The sequence below is a fragment of the Phacochoerus africanus genome, chromosome 11, assembly GCF_016906955.1.
Source record: "Phacochoerus africanus isolate WHEZ1 chromosome 11, ROS_Pafr_v1, whole genome shotgun sequence".
NCBI classification, from domain to species: domain Eukaryota; kingdom Metazoa; phylum Chordata; class Mammalia; order Artiodactyla; family Suidae; genus Phacochoerus; species Phacochoerus africanus.
The window spans coordinates 123,832,814-123,857,597 of NC_062554.1; the positions used below are offsets into that span (position 1 = coordinate 123,832,814).

The 24,784-nt window shown below is 52.0% G+C and overlaps 1 protein-coding gene across 5 annotated transcripts in view; it reads right to left on the minus strand.

Annotated features, from left to right (window-relative positions):
* NMNAT2 (nicotinamide nucleotide adenylyltransferase 2) overlaps positions 1–24,784 on the minus strand; it is a 198,505-nt gene that overhangs the window by 10,586 nt on the left and 163,135 nt on the right. For all 5 annotated transcript variants that reach the window (XM_047754440.1, XM_047754444.1, XM_047754443.1 and 2 more), the window contains exons 5-11: positions 23,509–23,597; positions 22,643–22,710; positions 20,415–20,493; positions 16,817–16,943; positions 15,175–15,255; positions 14,059–14,103; positions 9,690–9,766 (exon numbers count right to left, since the gene is read on the minus strand). In XM_047754440.1, coding sequence (XP_047610396.1) covers positions 9,690–9,766; positions 14,059–14,103; positions 15,175–15,255; positions 16,817–16,943; positions 20,415–20,493; positions 22,643–22,710; positions 23,509–23,597 — 566 coding nt within the window. The remainder of the gene's footprint in view (positions 1–9,689; positions 9,767–14,058; positions 14,104–15,174; positions 15,256–16,816; positions 16,944–20,414; positions 20,494–22,642; positions 22,711–23,508; positions 23,598–24,784) is intronic.

The window sequence follows — 24,784 nt, forward strand, 5'->3', positions numbered from 1 at the left end:
TTAATCTGGGTTGGGCCTAACGTAATACTGAGTGTCCTTACAGGAAGGCCAGGGAGATTTAACATAGGAGAGAGATGATGGAGAAGAGAAGATGCTACACTCTTGCCCTTGAAGGCAGAAGAAGGGGCCAAGGCCAGCAACCAGGGCAGCTCTAGATGCTGGAAAAGGCAAGGAAAGAGATCCCCCCACCCCCCCGGAGTGAATACGACCCTGAGAAAAGCTTAGCATTGACCCAGTGAACCCTATTCGGACTCCTGGCTTCCAGAAGCGAGAATCAATGGTGTGGTTTTAAACCACCAAGTCCGCAGCAAACAGAAAACTGCCTCATCTCCACCCGCTCTCGCTTGGACTGCCCTGGTCTCTCTGTCTCTCTAGCCTTTTTCAGTCAGCAGCCAGACCGATAATGTGAAAATATCAGTCAAATTATGTTGCTCCTGGGCTCAAAACCCTTCACTTAAATACCACCTTCTGAGTGAGAGTGTCTCTGGTCACCCGCCCCTCCCTGTACCCTCCACCGCCCGCCTCCCTCTGAGCTTTGTATTTCTCCACAGCATTTATCTCTAACATCTTGTACATTTTCCTTATTTAATCATATTTTTGTCTATTTCTCCCTCCCCTATAAAGGTAAGCTTCACCAGGGCAGGGAATGCTGTGTGAACTTCCATATGCCTCGGGGGCGGCCCTAAAAAGCAAAACAAAACAAACACACAAAACCCATATAGGCAGTTACCTACACTGCTAATACCCTGGCTTGGTTTGGGACAAAGTCTCAATGAGATAGTCCTGGGAGGAGCATCTCTGGAGATTCAGCATAAATGAGGGTGCATCCCCCCCACCGCCCATGCCCTGGGGAGAGGGAGTGAAGAGCATGGACCTCTGACCCCAGGACGCACAGGGTTTCTCAAGGTCTTCCTGCCCAGGGAGCCCACAGGAGTGCACCCGGGCCCTGGGGATGGAGCTCTTATTCCAGCACGAGGGGCCCAACACCTCCTGCATCCTCACAAGGACTTCTCGGCAGGTCTTGCCTTGCTGGGGGCGGGGGGGTGGGGGGGGTGTTGAGTGAGGGGTCAGGACAGCAGAGCCTTCCCGACCGGCAAGTCCCTCTCCCGATGGTGACCCACCACGTGACCTCATTCTGCCACATGACGGTGAGCAAGATCGGGGTACAATCTTCTCCCCCTACAGACAATGGCCTCTCCATGTAGCTCTGGTCTGGGTTGTGTCTCAGAGGTGGGGTCTGTGACATTCATCCTGCTTCAACTTCCTGCTCCCAGGCAGGGCTTTGATCTTATCTTTTCATCTTTGGGTCACAGGCTCTCCAGCCAGGCAGGGATAGGGAAGGGGGAGGAAGTGGGAGGGGCAGACCTTGCTTCCCTAAATGTGGGGAATCTGAGGAAAGGATATGAGGCATGTCGAAGCAGGAAGCCGCTTGGCCTTGGGAGAGAGAACACTCATGGCCACAGGGCGGCAAACCTCTCGGACGGAAAGCAGAGTTGCCATCATCCCTCCAGACCTGCCCTGATGGGTTTCAGGGATGCTTTGGGTGGGAGGACTCCCCGAGGTCTTAGCCAGGCACTTTCCTGGGCACCAGGGACACGGGGCTGAGCAAGACAGACATGTATTCATCTCTTGGATCAATCACTATGGAATGGGAGACATTAAACAAATGATTAATTATTTCAACTGTACTGCTCTGAAGGCTAAGGGCACATTATCATTAAGTGGCTAATATCTGGTAGTGGCTACTGTTTCCTGGGTAACTGGCAAGAGTTTGGGCCACATGTCACAGTGGACAATGAGCTCCTCCAGCCACTGTTCCCAGGTACACTTACATTTTCTCATTCAGCAAACTGATTGAGTGTCTATGGTGAACCAGGCACGCCCTAGAGTTGCCCAATTAGACAATTTAGTGTGCCCATGGAGCTTGCCTTCCAGTCTGGAGAGATCATACATAAATATGTAAATACGAAAACATCAGGTGGAGCTAAGTACAGTATTGAATGGAAAACAAAATAACTTTTAAGTTGAAACCTAAATGACAGGAAGGGGACAGACATAGGGATACCTGGGGGAAGGGTATTATTCCTGGTGAGGCCACAGCTAGTGCCAAGGCCCTGAGGTGGGGAACACAGCTCAGATAAAGAAACCAGGTGGAACTGGAGCACAGAGAGGCAGGAGAAGTGGAGAAGGGTCAGATCCTGATAAAGATGGAGTTCTGGAGCTCCTGCTCTAGTGCAGTGGGTTAAGAACCCAGCTGCAGTGGCCGGGGTTACTGCAGCAGCATGAGTTTGATCCCCAGCCCAGCACAATGGATTAAAGGATTTGGTGTTGCCGCAGCTGCCACATAGGTCTCAGCTGGGGCTTGGGTTCAATTCCTGGCCTGAGAACATCCATACGTCATGCGTATGGCCATTAAAAAAAAAAAAAAAAGCAAGCTGGGGTTTCATTCCAAATGCAAAGAGAGGCCATTAGAATGTTCTAAACAGAGGGCTTGACTTCCATGAGCAACAGAATCCAATTGACATGGACTTACCCAGGTAAGTCTACCTGGTAAGACTTTCTGCAGAATCATTCTGAGATGAGCGTTTAGAATCCTAACCATCTCCCCCAAATAGTCCTCTCTTCCCCAGGTACAGGGCACAACCTACTCCGACCCACTTGTGCTTCTTCTCCAGATAGGATATTCAAGGATAAACAGGGGACTCAGAGGAAGGGGGAGCAACATTTGTTAAGGTACCTGCTGTGCACTAGGTACAGTGAAGTATTATTTATTAGTACATTAAATCCTCACCAAAACTATCTTTTGAGATACCTGCTTGAGTTCTCATTTCATAGATGGGGAAACCACGACTTAGTGAGATTTAGTAACTCGTCCAAGCTGCATAGCTAGTAAGTGAATTTGAACCCACTCTGGTCCATTTTAAAGGCTCTTACTGCCATATCATGCCTCTTCTAAGTCCTCTTAAAAGTCCCATTTTAGTGACTTGAAACTTTTTCAGTTTGAAAATATACTCTATCTTATTTTTTTCTCCAGGCTTAACGTGAGCCGGGTCCTCGGTTCATTACTCTACGTCGCCCCCTAGAGGATATAATTTTGTGAGCTTCTGAGTAAGTTGAAAAAGATGCCAGGAGCCCCACAGAAGCCACACCGTAGGCGAGGGGCTTCGGGAATAAGCTCCACCCACTTCAGGAAAGACTTCTCCGCCCTGGTTCTGACCCCTGCTCCTCCCTGGAGGGAAGGCGGGGCAGAGGGTACGCATTTCCAGGTTGGCTCTCTTGGTGCAGATAAATGAACAATCCTTCAGAGGGGTTTCCCAGAGGAAATCAACCCCACTCCCATTTCCAATGTGCCTGGGGGTGTGGGAAGGCAAGGGATTCCAGACTCAAGTCAAATGTCTGAAAACCAAACCAACAGTGCCTTTCACACGAGAACCATTATCAGCCCTGGTGGGGGGGCTAAGCCTCCTTCCCCTGAGCTGGAAATGCGGCATCAGGCTTATCAGTGCGGGGGCGTAAATCCGCGGGGTGGAAGTGTCCATCGGGCTTCCTGGCTGGGGCTGGGCTGTCTGATGGAAACCATCTGAGCCTGAAAAACCAAATGTTTGTCTTTGCTCCATTTGTCCTGGAGCTCTGGGATTTCTTCTGGAGTGGCTAGTGCCCCAGGCTCTTCCTCTGTTTATTTTCTTTGGTTGTTTTCCCATAACTGGTGGATGTAGGAAGCAGTTAGCCCATGCCTGGTTGGCTGGAAAAATGTAGAATACAGCCAATTAGAGCCAGCCTGTGAAATGTTGGGCTTTGAGAAGCACAAAAGAAAAAAAAAATAAAATAAAAAGGAAAAAACCATTTCCTCATTGGTCCATTTCTGGTCCCTAAGGGTCCACCTTTAGGTGTTCATTCCTTTGAGTTACATATTGACCATTTAAAATGCAGACACCATCTTCAAGCCACTGATACATGTAATCATTAAACGGAATGATTTTGCCTGCTTGCTGAAAAGTCAAAAGCTTCCCAGATAAAGACCAAGATAAACCTTCTATAGCAACCAACCAGAACCATCTCCCCAAAAGGTCTTCTTGCCACCACTGGCTCTTTCACCGCTTCTCTCAACGCCCAGAACACGTCTCTTTGAACACACCCGATTCAATCCCTGCATATCACTGAAAGCCCAGCGCAAGTGCTCCCCCCTCCTTTTGCGCCTGCTGTGAATGACACGTCATTCGTCCCATGTCCCACTTATCTGACTTGTCTGGATTAGGAATCTGAACGTGAGCCAAGTCCTGCCGGCTGTTCAATAGTTAAGTAGTCTTAGACAAGTCGCAATCCATGTGCGCCATGGCTTCCATAACTGTATGAGTATGCTGGGGGCTAACCAAGATAATCCACGGGAAACAAGCAAAGTGTTATTATTGTCTGTCTCCCCGACTAGAAAGCAAAGGGCGCAATGATCGGGAGCTTTGTCTATTTTGTTTTCTTTGTTCCTCCATCCCTAGAACAGGGACTGGCACAAGGCAAGTACTCAATAAATATTTTGGGGGGGGCCGCACCTGAGGCATGTGGAAATTCCTGGGCCAGGGATGGAACCCATGCCATGGCAGTGACCTGAGCCGCTGCAGTGGCAATGCCAGATCCTTAACCTGCTGTGTCACAAGGAGAATCCTTTAATAAATATTTTAAAATCAATGAATAAATAACAGCCAATATTTATTGAGTGTTTACTAGGTTCAGGAAGCCTTCTAAACTTTGCATATGTTTTATTTATGGACTATAAAGAATACCAATAGAATAAAGAGTGAGATTTGGGGTACGGGGTAGGGTGCCCACAGCATGCAGAAGTTCCCAAGCCAGGGATCAAACCCAACGCCACAGCTGTGACAAATGCTGGATCCTTAACCACTAGGCTACCAGGGAACTCTAAAAGTAAAATACTTTTAGATTGCAAGTGCCTCAAGGATTTGGGCACTCAGTATTAGCTCAAAGATTGATTGAAGGAAAGGATGCTCGAAGCAGAATTAATTTGCCAGGCTGCCTTCCATCATAACACAACAGACAAGCAGCTGGCAGTGTAAGATCCTTCGATGATGGGTTTTGCTTGGGGGAGAGGAGTGAGCATAAGCATTTCCTGCTTCACAAACCTGTCCTTGGATGGATGACCCCTTAGGCTCCGGCCTTGATTTCCCACAGATCCTGGTCTATGACTGGATACCTGCGGTTGTCAGGATGCAGCACAGCAAAGAGCAGGTCTCCTGGGGGAAGACTGGTTCTAATAAAAAGTCTGGGATGGGTTGCGCTAGAGGGACTGAGTCCTGATCTCCAAAGGCTGGTCCAAGAACCTGGATCTTTTCTTTCTCTCAGGAATCAAGAATGAAAATGCCAACTGCCAGGCCATACAAGCAGCTCTTTTGTATTCCTTGGAAAGAAATGTGATGAACACGTATGGAATTTTCTCCTGGTGGCATGTACGGGGAAGGGATATGTCATTGGCCAGAGAAGGTCAGACCTCACTATGGGCCAAAGGATCTTTGCGTCTATTAGGAAATGCCCAAGGGATGTGTTTGGGCGGTTCCTCTAGTTGTGTAATTAGATTTCTGGATGAAGAGCCTAGGTTCCGGCGTCCAGGGCAAAAGCAAGAGCAAGGCTGACTCAGTGGGGAGTTTGTGACTGTGCTGAAAGAGGCCTTGGCTGCCGTGTTGTAGAACAGACTGTCCCAGCTGCTTCCCAGCCTGGGTGGAGAGCCTCCTATTTCTCCCCAGACCTGTTTACACTGTGGCTTCTCTCCTGCTTTGTTTCTGAGGACTTGAGAGAGGCCAGGGGAGACAGGGGTGTGCAGCAAGGGCCTGGGGCATCTTCAGGAAACTTGACTCTTCCCCCACCCTCCTGTCCCATGGCTGGCGGATTCAGGGCTTCAGGCTCAGCACATATCACCTGGGACATCAGGTAAAACAAAGAAATGTTTGTTTCTGATAAAGAGTTGAATGGATGAATGAAACCTGGAACAGAAGCGGGTCTCACAAACCTCATCTCTGGTAATCTCACGATTAGGAACTGAGATCCCCAAAATGAGCCACTTCCAGGCAAACTCCAGAGAGCAGAACTTTCTATGAAGTCATCAGGGCTTACCCTGTACCAGTCTGGAAAGAAAGACCTTCCTTGTCCAAACCCTGAGCACCAACCCATCCCCCAGTAAGGACAGTGGGATAAATCACTGAGTTACTAGCTAGTTTCCTGCTCCTCATACCCATCTTTGCCCAATCCTCACCTAGCTCTGGCAGAGAAGCAGGCCCTTTATGAGAGGAATTTGCAGGGCAGAAAACAGAATGTTTTGAGGTCAAAGGCATTAAACACTGAAGAGCGTTCCCTAGATGTCCCGAGGAGGGGAGAGAAAATAGGGAATAGAATATTTTATTTCAGAATAAAAAGAAGAGGTTCAGCTTGCACCCCCTCCCTCCCAGACAGCACCCTGAGGGCAAAGCCTCAGAAGAAAACAGGGCCAGGATCATAGCGGGTGGGGTGCAGTGGAGGCCTTCCGGATCAGCCAGGAGTCACAGACCGAGGTGGGCCTGGATCAAGTGCCACCCACCTCTGAGGACCACAAAGGCCCTGATGTTCCTGTTCAGAGCCCACAAGAGCCTCAGGTTTTGTTTGTGAGTAACCCATGATCCCTATGGGAAAGTGAGTTGGAGCTGAGTTCTCATTTGATTGAAATAAATTAAACGTGTTATTTCGGGCACACCTCTGCTGCAGCCTGCGATTCACACCTGTTACGTAAGGAAGCAGCTCCTTGATTTTTTTGCCTCCACCTCCGATGTCTAAGGACCCCACGGGTTTGTGGTGCGTTGAATCAGGGAACTGAGAGATTGGCTGGGTGGGGGGTGGGGAGGTAGAGCTCAAGGCTCTAGAAAATCCTCTGGAGTGAGCCCAAGGGTCTCTTTCACCCAGACCCCCCCTTGCTGCCTGCGGTGTGGACTGGAATTCTCAGCATCCTGATTAGGACAGATGTGGGGTCCCTGCCGGTCTGGAACTCTTGTGCCTCCGGGAGGAGCCGGGCTGGGTGCTCTGATCTCCAGGGTGATGGGTCAGGTGGGAACAGGGTGGGCTGGGGGAGGGACTCACTCTACCTCCACTGCCCAGTCCCTAGAAAGTCAACAGCTATCGGGTTTTGAAATTTTGTTGTAACCAAGGCATTTCAGCACCAGGGACCAACCGGAAGAGGAGTGGTCTGGCCTCTAAATGTCAGACAAGGTCAGGAGCGGCCGCTGCAGAGAGCAGTTAGAGGCCCTGCGGTCAGCTGCCTCCCAGGGAGGAACGCAGAGGGACTGGCCGTGCTGCAAGGGCCCCCACCCGTGTCAGCTTCAGGCTCCACCGAGCCGGGTCTGCCCTTGAGAGAAACACTCCACATGCCACTCTTAAGAGACCCTCGAAACGTCCTGCTCATGAATCAGCCCTTCAGGCTTCGGCCCCGCCGCCTTCCTTGCTCCAGATCCCTGCCAGGCTGCCAGGACCTCCCCCTGGGACGGGGCCTCAGGCAACTGCCTGGATTTGCCTGGATTCCCAAAAGAGATTTGCTGAAACCTTGTACAGAACGTTGCCTGCATTACCTTTTACTCTCAAAGCAACTTGTGCAGTAGAGACGAAAGTAAAAGTTAATTAAGCCACTTCAGCCAGAACTGAAAGGAGGTTTAATGTTCCACCTGCAGGAAATTGTCCGGGTGGAGACCAAAGGACTACACAGGGTCACTCGCTTCCCTGGGCCCCTCCGTCTGTCTTGGTGATCCCACCAGTGGTGGCATTTACGGCCTTTGCCCCGAACACCGACGTGTTTATCTGCGTGTCTGCTTCGGTAAATTCACCGGGCCGAACAGTTGTTTGTCACTGTGTGTTAAGTGCTAGGCTGGGCACGTTACACGGACAGTCTCATCTCATTCTCCCCAAACTCGATGTGATGCGTCCTGTTGTTGTTAGGGGATCCCTGACTGAAACCCCCCACCTTGGCCGGACACAATACTAATAACCACTTGTATGAGTTGTCTTACAACAGAAGCCCCGATAAGGAACAGGGGGCTGCCCCCCAAAACCAACTGGGAGAATTCAAGAGGGGCCCAGAGGAGGGGGGAGATGCCCAGCCGCCTGGGATCCTTGGCGCTGGACTCCATCCTGGCTGAGAGGTGCGCGTACCGCCAGGAAGGACCTTGACCGACCAAGTACCGGCCGAGCAAGACAACTGGCCAGAGACAAATGGAAACTAACCCCATTCCCATAAGACCCGAGATCGCGAGCCACGTGGTAGAGCCGTTCGCCCGGGTTCCCTGACCCTGCTGCTCGCCACCTGGGCACCGTTGCCCAGTAAAGTCTTTAGCTTTATCAGCACATGTGTCTCCCTGGACAATTCATTTCTGAGTGTTAGACAAGAGTCCATTCCCGGGTCCTGGAAGGGCTCCCCCTTCCTGCAACATTATGATGCCCATTTTAGAGACTGGCAAAAATGATTCTCAGAAAATATTCTGTCATCAGCTGTGTGGGTTTTTTTTTTTTTAATGGTCCCACTTGGCGACATATGGAAGTCCCCCAGCTGGGGACCTACATCACAGCTGCGGCAATGCCGGATCCTTTAACCCACTGCGCCAGGCTAGGGATGGAACCCACGCCTCCACAGTGACCCAAGCCACTGCAGTCAAGTTCTTAACCCACTGCACCACAGTGGGAACTCTGGAGTAGAACTAGAATCTTGAGTTTGATCCTCTCTTTTTTCTCTCTTCAGAGACATATATGTACACGAAAACATTTCACATGCAGACGCTTTGCCATGTAACGCATGAGGGCAGGGAGAGGATTGTGTATTTCTTTAAAATCTCAGAATGCCACAGAGAACATTCTACAGATTTTTAAAAGCAACCAAGGCTCAAAGGAGTTGAGTGATTTGCATGGGATCGCTCAGTAAGTAATTAAAAAAAAAGTACTAGATCTAGAACTGCTCACACACAGCAAGTTAATGAAAAAGTACTAGGTCTAGAATATGTGTCCTGAGACTCCAACTCTCACAGGGCTATGGGCTTGGGAGCTAGCATTATCTCCGGCCATCAGATGAGTGAATTAATGAAAGAACCCAAAACGAATGTATGCCTGGCGGGTAATTTATGAATTTGCTAAAGACCATCCCAGCCAGCTCTGGTAACAAAAGATGTCCATTGAGGTTCTAAATGGTATAGGTTTCACTTCCTGGTTCCCTCAACCCCAAGCCAATTGCCAGAAAGATCCCACTGACCTTCTGCCATGAACTTCTCCCCTCTTGACCCCTTTTCTCTTGTTAAGGGAATTCGAGGGTAGTATTTACCACCTCTTCAAAAGCATCAAAGAAAAACAAAACACACACTAATTTCAAAAGGGCAAAGGCTTTAAAAAAATTCTCCCCCCCCCAAACCCCAAGCACTACTCGGAGAAGCTATTCTGGGACTGAGATTGCCTTTTCCCAGGGGCTTTACTGAGCAAGCCCGAGGAGGAGGGAGTTAAAAATACAGTAGGAGATAAAGCTTGGGGTAGGTGAGAATTTTCTTCCATCAGCACGTGAATGGATTGCCCTCCTGGGAGCTCAGAGAAGAGGGGAGATTGGGGGGGGGGAGGCTGTATGCGGAGGGAAGACCAGGGGCCGAAGCTGAGTGCCCCCTCCCCATCCTTCCCCAGCTCTGGCTACTCACATCTGCCTCGTTCCAGAGCCCTGGGATGCAGAAGGACTCCAGAAGGTCACTGCCACACAGCAGCAAGATCCGCAGCTCTGAGGAGGGGAAACATTTGCAAAGGGAGTCAGTGGGGCCTGGGGAACATTCAAGTCTCAGCCTGCTTCTCCCATGAACACAAAGGGTCCCATCCTAGGGCTCCAAAGCCCAGTTCTTCCAGGCACCGCTGCAGCCTGAAACCTTTGCTCTCCCCTCCCCCCAGGCTCATTTACAGACCGCCCTGTTCCCACAGGGGGAGCTCATTCAGGGAGAACAGAACACGGAGGGAGACGAACTTCCAGGTTTGCTGGTGCTCTGGGGTTTCAGGACAGGTTTCCCTGCTAAACGGGGATGGTTGGTCACTCAGAGACTGAACCAGCTACGTGCCTTCTCTAAGGTCCAGGGGCCTCTCTTTCGCTCCATATCAAACCCAAGTGCCTGTGGAGTTTGGCTTCTCTGCTGCTGTGCATTATCTGGAGCTTGGCCCCTGTCACAAGGGCTGACGTGATGGGGACAGGAGGGCATCCTCAATTCATGGGCTAGCTGAGTTCACAGATGTCCTGTCTTTACATGGCCACTGTCCCTGGCCAAGGGCCTGAGAAGCAAGGCTGCCCTCCTGCCTCGCCACTTTCCTGACGCCCTGGCACACTTCCTGCTTGTTGGTTGTTTCTCTTCCCTCATTAAACCCACTCTGAATTATCCCAGTGAGGCCACTGTTGTTTAAAACAGGCAGCAAACTGACTCGGGCCCTGAAACCCGAGCAACAGAGGGAAAAAGAATCCTGGGATTTTTGGCACCAGAGCGGGAGAGACCTCCATCTGGGGTGTGAATCAGGTGATGTCTTTAATCCCCAGGCATCCCTGGCCCATCGAGAGGCTGTGACTGTGGGTATCTCATTGGAAATAGCAAGGCAGCCCTGCTCTGAGCCTTCCAAAGACAGAGATGGCTGACAGCTGTGCCTTCCTGGGATCCTGCAGCTGGCTCAGGGCCGGACAAGGACTGTCAGAGGGTGAACTTGCCTCAGCTGTGGCTCAGTGGAGGCTGTTGGGCTGGTAGCAGACTGCCAGTGTCTCATCATTCCGGCTCTGGGCAGCCCATCCTCAGAGAGCCCCATGGAACACCGGGATCTTAATGCCTACATTTTCTTGCAGCCTCTCCTGTTCTCCACCCCTGCCCCCCCCGGCACACTATCATCTAAGGATCTATTGTCCAGGGACCTTAATTGATCTTTGTATCTACAGGGTCTGGCAGGGTGACCTGCACACAGTAGGTGCTCAGAATGCATTGAAGATACGCTGGCCACAGAGGGAACCTGGGCAGACTGGCTAAGAGCCTCCTGGGTGCTTTGGGATGGCAGTCCGGGAATGGCAACGGTGGCCCTTGCTCTTGCAGCGTGGAGGCCCCAGGTGAAGGGCTTGCCCTGGTCCATGGTGCCTGCCTCCCTCTATGTTCTGCCACCTGTGGGGATGAGCCAGCCTTAGGCAGCTGAGATGAGCCAGGACGGGCTTGTTCTGAGATCCTGCTGTTCCCTATCTCCTGAGTGGAGCCACCCAGGGTTCCAGGTCAGCTCTCGATTAAAAGGCTAAAGCTCTGTAACTGTGGGCAGCCGTGTCCAGAGGATGTGCTGGTCCTCAGCTCTTTCCACCTCAGGTGTTTTCAATTGAGGGCAGTTTTGTCTCCAGAATTTGGCCGTGTCTGGAGACATTTCAGGCTGTCAAGACTAGATGGAGGGGCTGTGCTACAGGCATTGCATACCTAGACGGCACGAATGCTGCTGGACAGTCTACACTGCAGCCCCCACCCTACAGGATTATCTGATCTCTCCGTGTCAACAGTGCCAAGGTTAAGAAAGCCTGCTCTCAGTCATGGAAGTAAATCTCTTTTCTATTTCTCAAGCCGGAGATTCACTTTCTCACTCGAGTATAATGTAGTATACTCGAGTATAATGTAATCTTTAAAGCCAAAGCAGTGCAACTTAAAGCGTGGGGTTTCCACCTTCTCTTGCAGGACTGGAACAGATGGATGTCACAGACCAGAGGCCCTAGCAGGGCTTGAGATCCCATGCGTGGCCACTGGAGGGCAGCAGTGGTTTCCCCGGTTTATCATCGGAAACTGAGGTGCACACTTTCAGTCCACTAGCCTTGGGTCTGGAGCAGGACCTGGGCACAGTCAGCTGGTTAAGAAGGTGGACACAGAGCCATAGATGCTAACCGAACTAGGAGAAATGGCTTTTTCCTTCTCGTGAAGCATGCAAGGGGATTTCAAAAAGGATGTGTGAGCCAGAGGGCCTCGTAGCCCAGTGGTCCGCAGGCTAGCAGCTCCTTCCACTTTGGGTCCCGCCTCCTTCCCCGGCTCAGGATCCAGGGCTTCAGCCAGAATCAGTGCTCTCCTATTGCCCTCTCCTCCCAGGAATCCTGGTTATGAGAAGCCTCCGGCCCCAGGCCCTTTGCAGCTCCACCACACACTCAGGCAGTCACCACCTGTACCCCGCCTGGGCATGGACCCAGACAGCTGTGGTCACCCAGATTTCCCTTCTCTGAAAGAGGAGTGAGATGGGGCCGAGACTAGCCTGCCCCTTACAAGGCTGCAGTGGGTTGGTGTACAAGAGCCCTGGGAGACTGGCAACGCCAACACTCATCACACTGCCTCTTGGTACGAGGGGGAACTCCCTAGGGCAGGACAGCCTGAGACTCTGGCCTCGGGTGCTGGAAGATGAACAAAGTCACAGCTGAAGCCTGGCCACAATGCATTCTTTCTGGAACAAGGCATGGGAGGAAAACGTACATTGGAATATAGTTCAAAATCTAAAGACTGCTCTGAGCTCTGCTGGTCCAGACCCCTCGCCACCCCACTCCCCAGGAAGGTCGTCCCTGCCAGGTGTGGAAGGGGGAGTGCGGGGTTTGGGGGTGTTTGGGGCTGTGGAACCTGGTGTGAGATGCTCCAGCCAGCTCTGGGGAGCATCCAGAAAGGCAGGTGCCTTTCCTGTGGCCCTCAGACAGCGATGTGCTCATAAATAAAGGCTATTAAAATGTCATGAAAGAACTGGGAAGTGAGGAGTTTTGAGTACTTATTACCTTTTTTTTTGTCTTTTGTCTTTTTTTTTGTTGTTGTTGTTGCTATTTCTTGGGCCGCTCCCGCGGCATATGGAGGTTCCCAGGCTAGGGGTTGAATCGGAGCTGTAGCTGCCGGCCTACGCCAGAGCCACAGCAACGCGGGATCTGAGGCACGTCTGCAACCTACACCACAGCTCACGGCAACGCCGGATCGTTAACCCACTGAGCAAGGGCAGGGACCGAACCCACAACCTCATGGTTCCTAGTCGGATTCGTTAACCACTGCACCACGACAGGAACTCCCACCTTTGTTTTTAGTACAAATGCATTTAACTGCTACTTAATATAATTTAATGTTTGGTATTGGCCACATTTAACAACCAACTGGGAAAATTCCTAAACATTTTATAAATGGTCCCAGCAAACCAGTATGAGCTGACTCAGGGGCACCCCTAAACCTGGATTGGAGGATAAGACCTGATGTCCCTTGAAATGACATCACATCTGCTGGGCCTCCTGGGAGAAGCTGGTGCTCAGGTGCAGCCCCACGCTTCCACCCTCTGACAGGGGAATCCAGGGTGTGAGAGGGAGGCCTGGAGTATCTCTGTAGCTCAAGCTGAAAACAGAGCATGTCTGCTGGACCCCAGGCTGCCTCTCATCCTTCAAGCATTCCAGTTGTCACCAACCCTCCTTGTCACCTGCTACCTGCATTGACTTCACGCTCTTGCTGTCTGACCTCCACCGGCCACAGACACGCGTAACCCTAGACTACTCTGGAACCTTGGAATGATCCGTTTTCTGGTTTGCTTCTTGGGGTTGCCCTGAACTCGGCTCACTTCCATGGGTTCCATGTAACCACCCTCCACCTGCTCTGTCTCCGGGGTTGGGGGTGGGGGTGGGGGTAGGCTATAGATGGCTTTCTGTCCCCCTCTCCTGCTCGTCCTCCACGCCCTGGAATCCCCTGGTGAGGAAGGCAGGCGAGCTCGTCCACTGCGGGCCCAGTGTTGTGGGCAAAAGAAGAGTCTCTCTGGCTGGCAGTGAACTCAGCTCCCATGTCTTTTGGATGATGGAGAAGTTCTGAAGGGAAAATTGCCAACTGATCCAGCCCTACCTCCTGGGAACCTGCCTGAATCCAGTTAGATGTCAAAGGGGAGATAACTAAGACTCTGATCTTGGCTGGGGAAGAATGATTGACTAGTCATCCTTCCACGCAGGGCGTTCAAGCCTCTCCCCTCCCCCACTTTGCCCATGGTGGAGGTAGGTGGCTCCAAATGTCCCCCCTTCCCAGCCCTACTCACCGATCTCCTCGTACCGCATCACCGTGCCCAGATTGGCGTTCTCGTCTAGGGAGGAAAGGGGAAACGCAGAAGCATCAGGGAACCAACTTCCTGGCAGAGGGAGAACACGGGGTGGGGTGTGGGGTGGAAGTAGGGGCGTCTGAGTAGCATAAATGGGGAGCATGGTCCAGCTTAAAATGGAGGGGGGGCATCTCCTCAGGCTCTGGGGGGAGGCTTCACTTTCCTGGGACTTTCAGAATTCAACAGCCTGGCTGGGCAGCCAATGACAGACACACAGGTGCTCATGCTGAGCGCCTTCTGTTTCTTTCTGTATTCGGGGGAGGGTGGTCACAAGATCAACGTTCTCAAACCTAGGGAGACAGCTCGCAGAGTCACAAGGAGGTGGCTCTCTCTTGGTTAGCGTTACCTGGTTCAAAGCACGCTGAGACTTTTCACGTGGCAGAATGCAGAGCCTGGGGAAGACGCAAGACCCAGGCTTTGCCGTGTGCTCTAAGGGTGCACAGAACCACAGAGATGCCAGCTTGGCCCCCTGCCTCTCTGCCTCCTCAACATCCCTCTTAGTTCCTTTTCAAGGTTGGAAGCTGGAAATCTCAGGAAAGGCAGAAGACACCCCCCAAGAGTCAAATGAATGAGGGTTGGGCTTTCAGCTCTTCTGCTGGGTGGGATTTGGGCTTTGTATGGGAAAGAGCTCCAGAGACAGATGTTCTCATCCATGTTGGGTCCTCGGGGTGCAGCGAAGGAAAGGGCTTGTGGGTTCTTAGCCTCTCAGCAGGAGTACTGACCCTGCCAGAGCTGGGAGGGCCCGGGGTGGGGGATGCTGGGCCCCTGAGACCTCTGTGGACACACTCTATAGAGGGGAGGACCAGCATAGCCCAGGAGAAGAGAGGAGTACAGGAAGTCTCCAGGTGCCCCGGGGCCAGGATGACTATGCCTCTGGGCTCCCCTAACGGCTTGGCCCCGAGGTCCTGGAACATCCTCTGTTTCCTCTCAACCATGGCTCTATAGATGCTCATCCCACAGCAGCAGGTGCTGGGGCTGGGAGCATCTGCTGAATGGATGAAGGGAGGAGGGAAAGAAACGAGGCAGGATTGGTCAAGAAGGTCCTTGCATCCTTACCCACAAAGGTGAAGCGCTCCACCGGCGGGCGGACACAGCAGATCCGGCTTAGGCTCTCACCCACCTTTCCCAGGATCTTGGCTATGAGAGAGAGCAAGGGACAGAGGGGGAACCACTCACAACTCACACTCCCCTCAGCCCCCGAGTTTGGGCCACTGGAAACAATGTAGCTGCTCTGGAGGGGCGGGGGTTGGGGCGGGGGAGGCAGAAGGAGGACAGAGAGAAAGAACAGAAACCTGACAGCCCCAACTCCCTCTCCGCATCCACGGTCCAAGGCATGAGCATTCTGAGCCCTAGATGGGAATCTATTTTCTAATCGTGTTTATTACACTATTGAAAAATTGGAAAATATGGAAGGGGAACATATATATATATAAAGGAAAATAAAAAGCACCCATTATTCCACTGCTAGAGATAATCACCACTAAAGCATTCACTTAGTATTTTTCTTCTATTTTTATTATATGTGTTATGCAGATTGGTCTATGTAGCAAAAGTTGTAAATATGCTGTAGTGTATTTTCCATTTAATGGACATGTACTCTGTTTGCACTTTTTTTTTTTTTTTTAAACACCGTGGGCTTTTTCTCAGCCTCTCCCAACATGAAACACTAATGCCCAAATCCACGGAGACTCGGCCTGTGGCAAGGAACTCAGAATAATTTCTGCTGGGCGAAGGCCTTCTTTCCCATGCAGATGGTCTTTAGAATAATCAGACATCCTACTTTGGCTGAGGGGGATCTGGTTTTCAGTGATCTCTCTGGGCTCTAATCCAGAAATTTTTTCTCAGGCCCCACATAGAGCTGTATGCAAACTATGCAATTCTGGCTCTTCCTTATGAATTACCCTATTTATGACAGACTGATAACAAAACAGCTCATGGTCTCTAGGATTGAAAAGTAATACTAGGATCTGTCTCTTGCAAATTGGCCTAGAAGAAAATCCTAGAACATGGACCTTGGAATCAGACAGTTCTAAACATGAACTCTGGCTCTTCTATTCCTGAGCTGTGTGACCTTAAGCAAATCACTTACCTTCTCTGAAGCTGTTTTCTCTTTGTAAAGAGAGTATCTACATGTAGAGCATCTACATCACAGAAGCACTGCATTAAATGAAAACCCCTGTGAAGCACTGAGCACCGTGCAAGCATATAGTACTAGCTGTTGGCTAAGTGTTGGAGCGGTGCTGCTCTTTGTCACCAAAGGGATGGCTAAGGTGTGCGGCTCTGGCTACAGAGTGCCTGGGTTTGACTCCTGGCCCCGCTACATCCCTGCTGTGTGACCCTGGGCAAGATCCTCAACCCCTTGGAAAAGGCAGAGAAAACCGCCCCCTTTGCAGCTTCGATCCCCGGTTAAGGCAACCACATTTACAGTAAAATGCGCACCATCACCCCGTCTCTCTCTCTGTCTCTGTCCCTGTCTCTTTCACTGCGGCTCTTTCTCTCTGATGCTCTATATTAAGAATTCCCAAAGTACAGTCCCTGGACCAGAGCATCGGCGTCACCTTTTTAAAAGCGCAAATTCTTTTCCTCCCAGCCCCACTGAATCAAATTCTGGGGTGGCATTTAGCGATCTGGATTTGAACAAGCCCTCCAGGCAATTCTGAAGCTTGAGGACCACTGTTCTATAGCAACGTTTCCTTACCTGCCGTGGGCTTGGTGGGCACATTGCTGTTCTGGTAAATGGGCTGGGAGGTCTCATTCTGGGGCTGTCCGATGACAGGTGTCATGGAGGGTGTGTTAACATTGGAGAGGATGCAGCCAGTCACCCGCTAGGGGAAGAAGGGCAGAGTCGGTGACATTAGCCAAGTGACTTACGCAAGCGTTTCCCAGTTATTGCCAAATGCTCATCTGCTTGTCCACCATCATGAGGTGTCCTGGAGCTGAGAAAGAGGACTGGGGTGGGTTCTAGGCCCAGCTGTCCCATGACCACACGAGGCTGGCAGGAGGCAAGAGAGCTCAATGGGAAAAAGCACGGGATGTGTTGATGCACAGACTTGGGTTCGAGTTTGAGCTCTGCCCCACTCTGGCTGTGTGACCTTGGATAGCTACTTAACTGCCCCTGAATCTCCATTCAGGAACCTGACACACAGAGGGAACAGAGCTGCCTTTCTGGGTTGTGGCAAGATTACCCAAGCGAACACACACAGAGTGCCTTTAGTGCATCCAGCATGTAGCAGGAACTTTGTACACGTTGTGACCTCCTGCGGAACATGCATACCTGCCCCTCCACCCCCCCCCTTGTTTCATGGGGCTCAAATGAGGTCATGTCTGCAAAAGGGCTGTACAAGCTTGGGAAAGGTCATACAAACACCAGGCGTTATCACCACCTGCCGCCTCTCCAGGCCAGAGATGCCAATGGCAGGGCCAGGCCGGGAGTGGTGCCAGGCAGAGCAGGATGTGTTTGTGCTGCAGGAAGGGGGGGCGGGGTTCTGGGCACTCTTGCGCCTGCTCACAGTGTGAATGCACATTCCAGAGCCAAACGGAAATTCTATGTGTATTATCCATTGTCCCGTGTTATCTGGCCCGCTGCTTCTCTCTAGGGCCACAGAAAACACAGAACTGATAACGCAGCATTCTTCACAGCTGACCCAGAAGCAACCCCCCCCATCCCTTGCCTGAGTGGGTGGGAGAGAGAAACAAAGGATGAATTTTCAATCTGTTTAGCTTCCCAGAGCCCTTGCTTATTCAAGGTCCCTTCCCTGAAAGCCAACCATCACCCTTTCCGCATTACTGAGTCCGGCTGCCAGAGGGTCCCCAAGTCCCAGGGCTGAGGTCACCCTCCAAGACATCTTCCACCCGCAACCCCGCAGCCAGAGCAGCGTGTGAGTCCTCCCAAGCCCTGGAAGGGCAGGCATTTCCTCTTGTGGGGTGACCTGTCACTGCTGCAGTATTCCTGACAGGAGATGGTCATGACAGCATCCGGCCACATCTGGGGGCCAGCTGAGGTCGGGGACCACGGGGGCCTTCTCAGCCGGCTTTGTGGGAGTCTCTGCCCAGCTGCAGCTAGTGGAGTGGAGGGGACAGTCTGCCTCTTTTTTATTATGATTTCACCTCCAGGAAAGAAAATGCCACATGCCCATCAAATAACTGGTCTGGTAGCTGAGGACTTTCTTCCTCCTGCAGCGTGTGCATCAATAGTCCCATTGGACCTGTTCGGTGCTGGAGGAGAACAGTGCTAGCCACCTGCTCCACTCTGCCCCCACACGCTCCCATGTTCTCAAAGGCCTGTATCACCTATCCATCCCCGCGTCTCTCTCCCGCCCCCCCCAAGAGGTTTGCTTTCCACACAGGAACACAGGCCTGACGCTGGGACTGGGGAGACAGGCAGCTCCAAGCTCCCACTCCAAAGTGCATCATGACTGACATTATCTGCAGGTCTATGACCAGGACCGCAACAGCTGCGGCCCCAGCCAAGCATCACTGGCCCAGCCTCCTGCCTCTGGGCATGAGTAACAGAGGGAGGGTTCGAGAAGCCCAGACATCTAGACAGCAGAAACAGCAGCCAGGCTTCCTGGCTGGTATAGCCAGGGCTCAGGCCTGCCTGCGGGGCCCCTGGTTCCTCCCTTCCATCGTGCAGCCTGCAGCTCCTGGGTGAGCAGAAGGAGCACTGGCCCCCAGCCGCGTCCCCAGCTGACGTGTAGTGTGAGAAATTCACTCATGTGAAGCCACTGAGATGTGAAGGATGTTGGCCTATCTTAGCCTGTCCTGACCGATACATCCTTATACAGCAAGAGGAGAGGTCTTTGATCACTGCTGCTGTTCAGACCAGCCCAGAGGAGCAGGTCAGCGCCACTCTATGTCAGAGTCCTTTCCGGGGGCCCAGGACAGACTCAGGATGTGTGTGAAGGGTTCTGAAAGCAGAAAGAAGGGGGATGGGATTTCTTCAATTCCACGGGGAAGGAACTTAACAGGTGAAGCCGCAGCCAGCTAGTCCTTTCTACTGCCCTTGCTCTTGACTTCCTGGGTGGCTTGGAGCCCCCAAGATCCAGCACTGTTGAAATAAAGCACTGTGCACAGCTGGTGGAGTGTGGGGGCTCTGGGGCTGCTGAGAGCCCTCCAAGGAGAAGATTCTGACAGGCCCTCTGACGGCAAATGCAGGTGGGAGGGAGGCGCTCCCCGTGTCCCGAAGATGCCATTTTGATCTCTGTCGGGGGCTGGGGAGGGCTCAGCATCAGGTTCAGCGGAGGGAGGAGGAGGGACTGCAGCCTGTCTCGGTGGGCCGGGCTTTTCATCCTGTCTGGGTGGGAGTCGATGGGTTGGTATTGATCTGCGAAGGCTGCTTTCTGCACATGCGGCCGGTGCTGCTGGCTGATGTGGAACCTGTGCTTACCTAGCAACCAGCTCCTCTGTCACTGCCTCCTGCTACCAGCCCCGGGCATCCCTCGTGTGGACTAGGCAGTCACTGTGTCCTCAGAGATCCCAATTCACCTCTCAGTGCTTCCTCTTACCCACAGATAAAACGAGGCTGAGAACACCATCTGCCCTCGGACTTTTTTTTTTTTTTTGTCTTATTAGAGCCACACCCGCAGCATATGGAGATTCCAAGGCTAGGGGTTGAATCAGAGCAATCCATCTTCCTCACCTCCGCTGAGCCTGATGCTGAGCCCTCCCCAGCCCCAGACAAAGATCAACATAGCCGCTGGCCTACACCACAGCCCCACAGCCACAGCAACGCCGGATCTGAGCCGCGTCTGCGACCTACACCACAGCTCACGGCAACGCTGGATCCTTCACCCACTGAGTGAGACCAGGGACCGAACCCGCAACCTCATGGTTCCAAGTCAGATTTGTTAACCACTGAGCCATGACGGGAACTCCCCTCGGGCTCTCGTGAGGAGGAATGTTCTCATGACGGCGATGCCCGTGGGTCAGAAGCACTCCAGTCCCAGCGTGCTAAGCTGCAGTGAGAGGACCGCTGGGTCCCCAAGATGTGCGGCAGGAGGACCTGGATGCTGGTTCCTCTGCCCAGCGTCCCCTCTCCTCCTGACTTTCTTTGTCTGGTCCTCCTTCTCTCCTCACTTTCCAGAGTTTTCCAGCTGTGATCTTAAGCCCACCTCAAACTCACTGCCAGAAGATGAAAACTGTCCCCAGGTCACATCCAGGCAGGGAGCAGCCTCTGGTGCTGCTCTGGGTTCCTAAGTCACTGCCCTCCTGGGTGCTTCCGCCACTAATGGCCAAGAAGCAGGAGACACCCTTTGCCTGGCCTGCCCGGCTTCTGTGGGCTGTTGGGCCCAGCTCACCTTCATGAGGTCCCGATGGTGTTCGAGAACGCTGCAGGTCGTCTGCCAGGTGTCCTGGTAGCACTCCCACGGGTCCACCCTGACAATCAGAAAGATGTTTCCCTTGGTTTCCATTCTCACCCTCTATCCTTATGGACACAGCGCTCAACAAGCTTAGCAGACCTGGTCATACCGTGGACTTAGATCTCGAATCGGATACAACATGGGCTCAGGTCACCTTCCTGCCCCTCGGTTTCCCCTCTGCAAAATGAGAGGAGTATGACAGAGGGTCACGTGAACAGATGCTGGTACCAGACCGGCCAGGGTTAATCCCAGCACCTGATCTTCCCAACTGTGGGGTTTTTGGGGAAGGCTAGCTGACCTTTGGTGCTCACATTCCCATCTGTAAAACAGAACTGAGAATAATAGCTCTCTTGTGGGGTTATGAGAAGGGGTCAACGTGTTTTATATCCAAGGGGACTAGTATAGCATCTTGCTCTGATTCTTACCTGCAAAACGGGAACTCTCTGGACCTTATGGGATTGTGATAAGAATTCAATGAGTCAGGCCCTCATCCAGTGGTGACTACAGTTACCTGCCCTGGGGAATCTGCATGTGTCCACCTCCCTGTGCAGTGGGGCGCTCTGTGGGCATGGAGGTGATCACGACAGCCAGACCCGAAGGCACGGCCCGGAAGACTGGCCCACACCTGCTGCTCTTCCAGGATGGAAAGTGAGCAGGGATCCAGCGCCAGACTGATAGAGCACTCGGGCTTAACTGCCAACTTAATGAGCTGCTAAACTGGGATGTTTCTCAAACATGTTCTTAGCAGCTGAACGCTCCCTGCCCACCTCCCATCGTGCAGCACACCGAAAGTTCCCAGAGCAGAGAGCTCACAAACTAAGAACCCTTCGAGACCCAGCTTGCCCTGGGCCTGGTTCCCCGAAGATCCCCGACCACTCTCCCCCCTTGAGATAAGCAGACACCTGACCTGGCTAAACAGGCCCCAGTGTGCCCAGCCCCTATCTCTAAAGCTAGCTCCAAGCCTCAATTCTCGAGATTCTGGCTGTCCCAGTGCCTGGAGCAGGGCAGGGCAGGGCAGGGCAGGCCGTGAGTGTTCAGTAAGGATTTGTTGACTGAATGAGGGAGTTATTTCAGAAGCTTCTAGTCACATACAAGCAGTAACAGTCTCCTGCCCAGAATGTCCTGACTGGTCCCCTTGTCCCCTGAGATCATGAGGTGCAGTGCGAGGGGCTTCACGTCTCCCCTGACTGGATCACAGATGCGCTGTTGGCTCTCAAGCTCCTTGCCTTCCTCCGAGCCGTCTCCCTAGCTGACCTCTAAGTCGGGGGTGGAGGACGAGAGGTCTGTACAGGGCAAGGCTGCTCACACAAATCCCTGCACACGGACGGCCTGGATCACAATTTCATTGTTGTTGTTGCTTTCCTTCGCTGCCCTCATTTCCGCCCACCCCATCTTGTCTCCACTCACTCTCTGCAGCCCTCATTCTGAGGTCAACTGCCCTTCATTTCTCTCCTTTCATGGAAACCTCTAGGTGCTGCTTATTTTTCCATGGGGGGAAATTACAGTACAAATGGTGTGCCCTTATTTTTTTTTAACCGTCATCTTCTTATGCAAATTATAACCGTAGGAGCTTGGGGGAGCACAATTAGCATAATTAGGGGAAGCTTGCTTTAATTACACCACAAGCCCAGCGGCTAACGGAGGACAGATGAGGGCATTTGCCATCTCAGCGAGAGGACTGTGCAGGGACCATCGGAGGGAAAGGCGGCCAGCGCGGGCTCGCCCCGCACCGCTGTGCACCCTAGGGAGCCTGAGTTCAGGAACAGGGAAGAGCCCAGGCCAGGGGACACTCCCTGAAAGGTAGCAAGAGCTCACGGAAGTGAGCAGGGATGGAGGGGAAGGGCACTTCTCATTTTCTGGCCCTGCCTCACCCCAGTCCCAAAGACATGTTTGGAAGCTCGGCGTGTACCCCTGAATTCAAAAGTGCCAGAGCAGATGAAACCCTGAAAGTCCCCTCTTCAGTTTCATGAGCTCCATAGCTTGGTTAAAAAATAAAGTCATCAGTTGGGCCACCCCAGAATGTTTAGGTAATTATTGCCTGCGTGGGGCTAATATCTACCCCCCAACTCCTGTGGGGTCCAAATTGCTGTGGGGACTCTTCCTTTTTTCCACCCATCCCCAGGGAGCAGGGCCACCCACCTCTGGCCTCATGGGGCCAGCCCTACCTGATCCAATCGGAGTTCTGGACGGCCAGCTGACACATGATGAGACGGTGCCGGCTCGACACAAGGCCCTGGGAAGAAACGGAGCAGTGGTTGGGAGGCTCACCTTGACTCCACAGCCTCCCCAAGACTTCATCCCAAGCCGCCCCACTATAAAAATGCAGCGTTGTTCAGTGGTGACAGAGAATGAGGTGTGAGCCCTCTTCATGTCTATCTGCCACACACAGCCATGGAAGGGCAGGGGGCGGGGGGCGGGAGTTAGAAGGTGTGTGCAGTGTACCCCCAACAGGGCCACAAGTGAGCCTCGAACTGACCGAGCAGCCAGGGTTCGCCCAGCACAGGCATGAGACTTAACTTGGCAAGTGCTGCCTTGTCTCACGGCTCGGTCTGGCTGGTGACGTCCCCAGAACCCACCGAGTTGGACCTGAGGGAGGAGAGGAAGGACCAGGAGAGCTTCTACGTAGTCTGAGATGTGCAGCAGGGATGGAGGGGCAGGGAAATGAATTCTAAATCAGATTATAAGAGGGATAGGTCTTTTTCTTCTAAAATCCCAGGAAAGAGTGCCTAGCCCATAATGAGTCGCCAGGTTGCATTTGGCCCTCAGCAGGTGTGCCTGCTCTTCTTTTAATCCGTTCCAACTGGGCCAGGTCGCGGGCAGCTGTTTCTCCCAGCTGCTGCCCACACCCACCCATCTGACCTGATCCACTCAGGTCAGACTGTGGTCCAGAGACAGGAAGCAGGACACCTGTTCCTGGCTATTTTGTGTTTCCACGAATCCTAAGAGCAATGGCAGTGGGGCAGCATTATACCAGGGGAGCCCTCAGGTCAGGAAGGGGGGCCACGGAAGAGGGGGGCAGAAGAGGACCCACCTGTTTTCCATAGGAGTCGTGGACAGGAGAGACAATCCCGCCAATGACAATAAACCTTCCGGTTTTGTGCAGATAATCCCTGGCTCTTTCTAATTAAGAAAAGAAAACCGCACATTATGAAGAGGCATGGATTAAAGGTGATAATTGAAATCAATGTGCTCAGCTCTGTAAGGCTTAGTTCCCATCTCTCCTGCCATTTAATCAGAAAAGTGCCAACTTTCAAAGCAAACGTTGATGATTCAAAAGGTTAAGGAACCAGATTTCAGCCCCCAAGGCAAAAGGATTTAGAACTTCGGGGGGATTAATCCAGGTTTAAAGGTCCTCCTGATAAGCGTAGAGAGTCTTAAAACAAGCACCTTGCAAGCAAAGCCAATACATAGAGCAACAGACTGGAATTTACCACCATGATCACGACCAGACATTCCAAAGTGGAGGACTAATTTTTTAAAAAGAAAAAAGAAGATGCCTTCCTATAACATGAAAGGGGAGCTGATTGCCTCGTCTAGCTACTCGGAAGAGGAAAATCACCAAAACAAATTTAAAGGGGCGCCTTCATAATTAGAGAGAATTAACAATCGGACCAGAAAACCATCATTATAGTTGGCTGAGCAAAGTTCAGCCGCAGAAAACTTTCTTTTTTTTTCCTGCTGAAAAAAATTCGGGATGTTGCCTTTTCAAATTTATCAGACAAGCCCCATTTCATTTTCATGCAAATATTCAGCAAACTAGGAAGGAATGAAGGTTCTTACTTCCAAGGGGGTTCACTGTATAAATCCAAGAGGGCCTGAGCTTATATGGCTGAGGGAAGGCGGTGTGGACTTACTGTGTAGCTGAGGTATTCTACAAGGGAAAAGGGGCTTGGGTGGCAAGGCTGGCTGTGTAATTTACACGCGCAGTTCCAGGACTACCTTGATGTAGCTCTTTAAACTTAAAAATAATTCTCATCAAGAGAGAGAATTTTAATTTTTAAATTTTTTTATTTATTTAATTTTATTTTTTTGGCTTTTTAGGGCTGCACCAGTGGCATATGCAAGTTCCCAGGCTAGAGGTCCAATCAGAGCTGCAGCTGCTGGCCTACACCACAGCCACAGCAATGCAGGATCCAAGCTTCGCCTGCAACCTATACCACAGCTCAGGGCAACACTGGATCCTTAACCCGCTGAGCGATGCCAGGGATCGAACCCGAAACATCATGGTTACTAGTAGGATTTGTTTCTGCTGCGCCACAACGGAACTCCTACTTTAAAATTTTTTTAATTTTTTTTTTTTTGTCTTT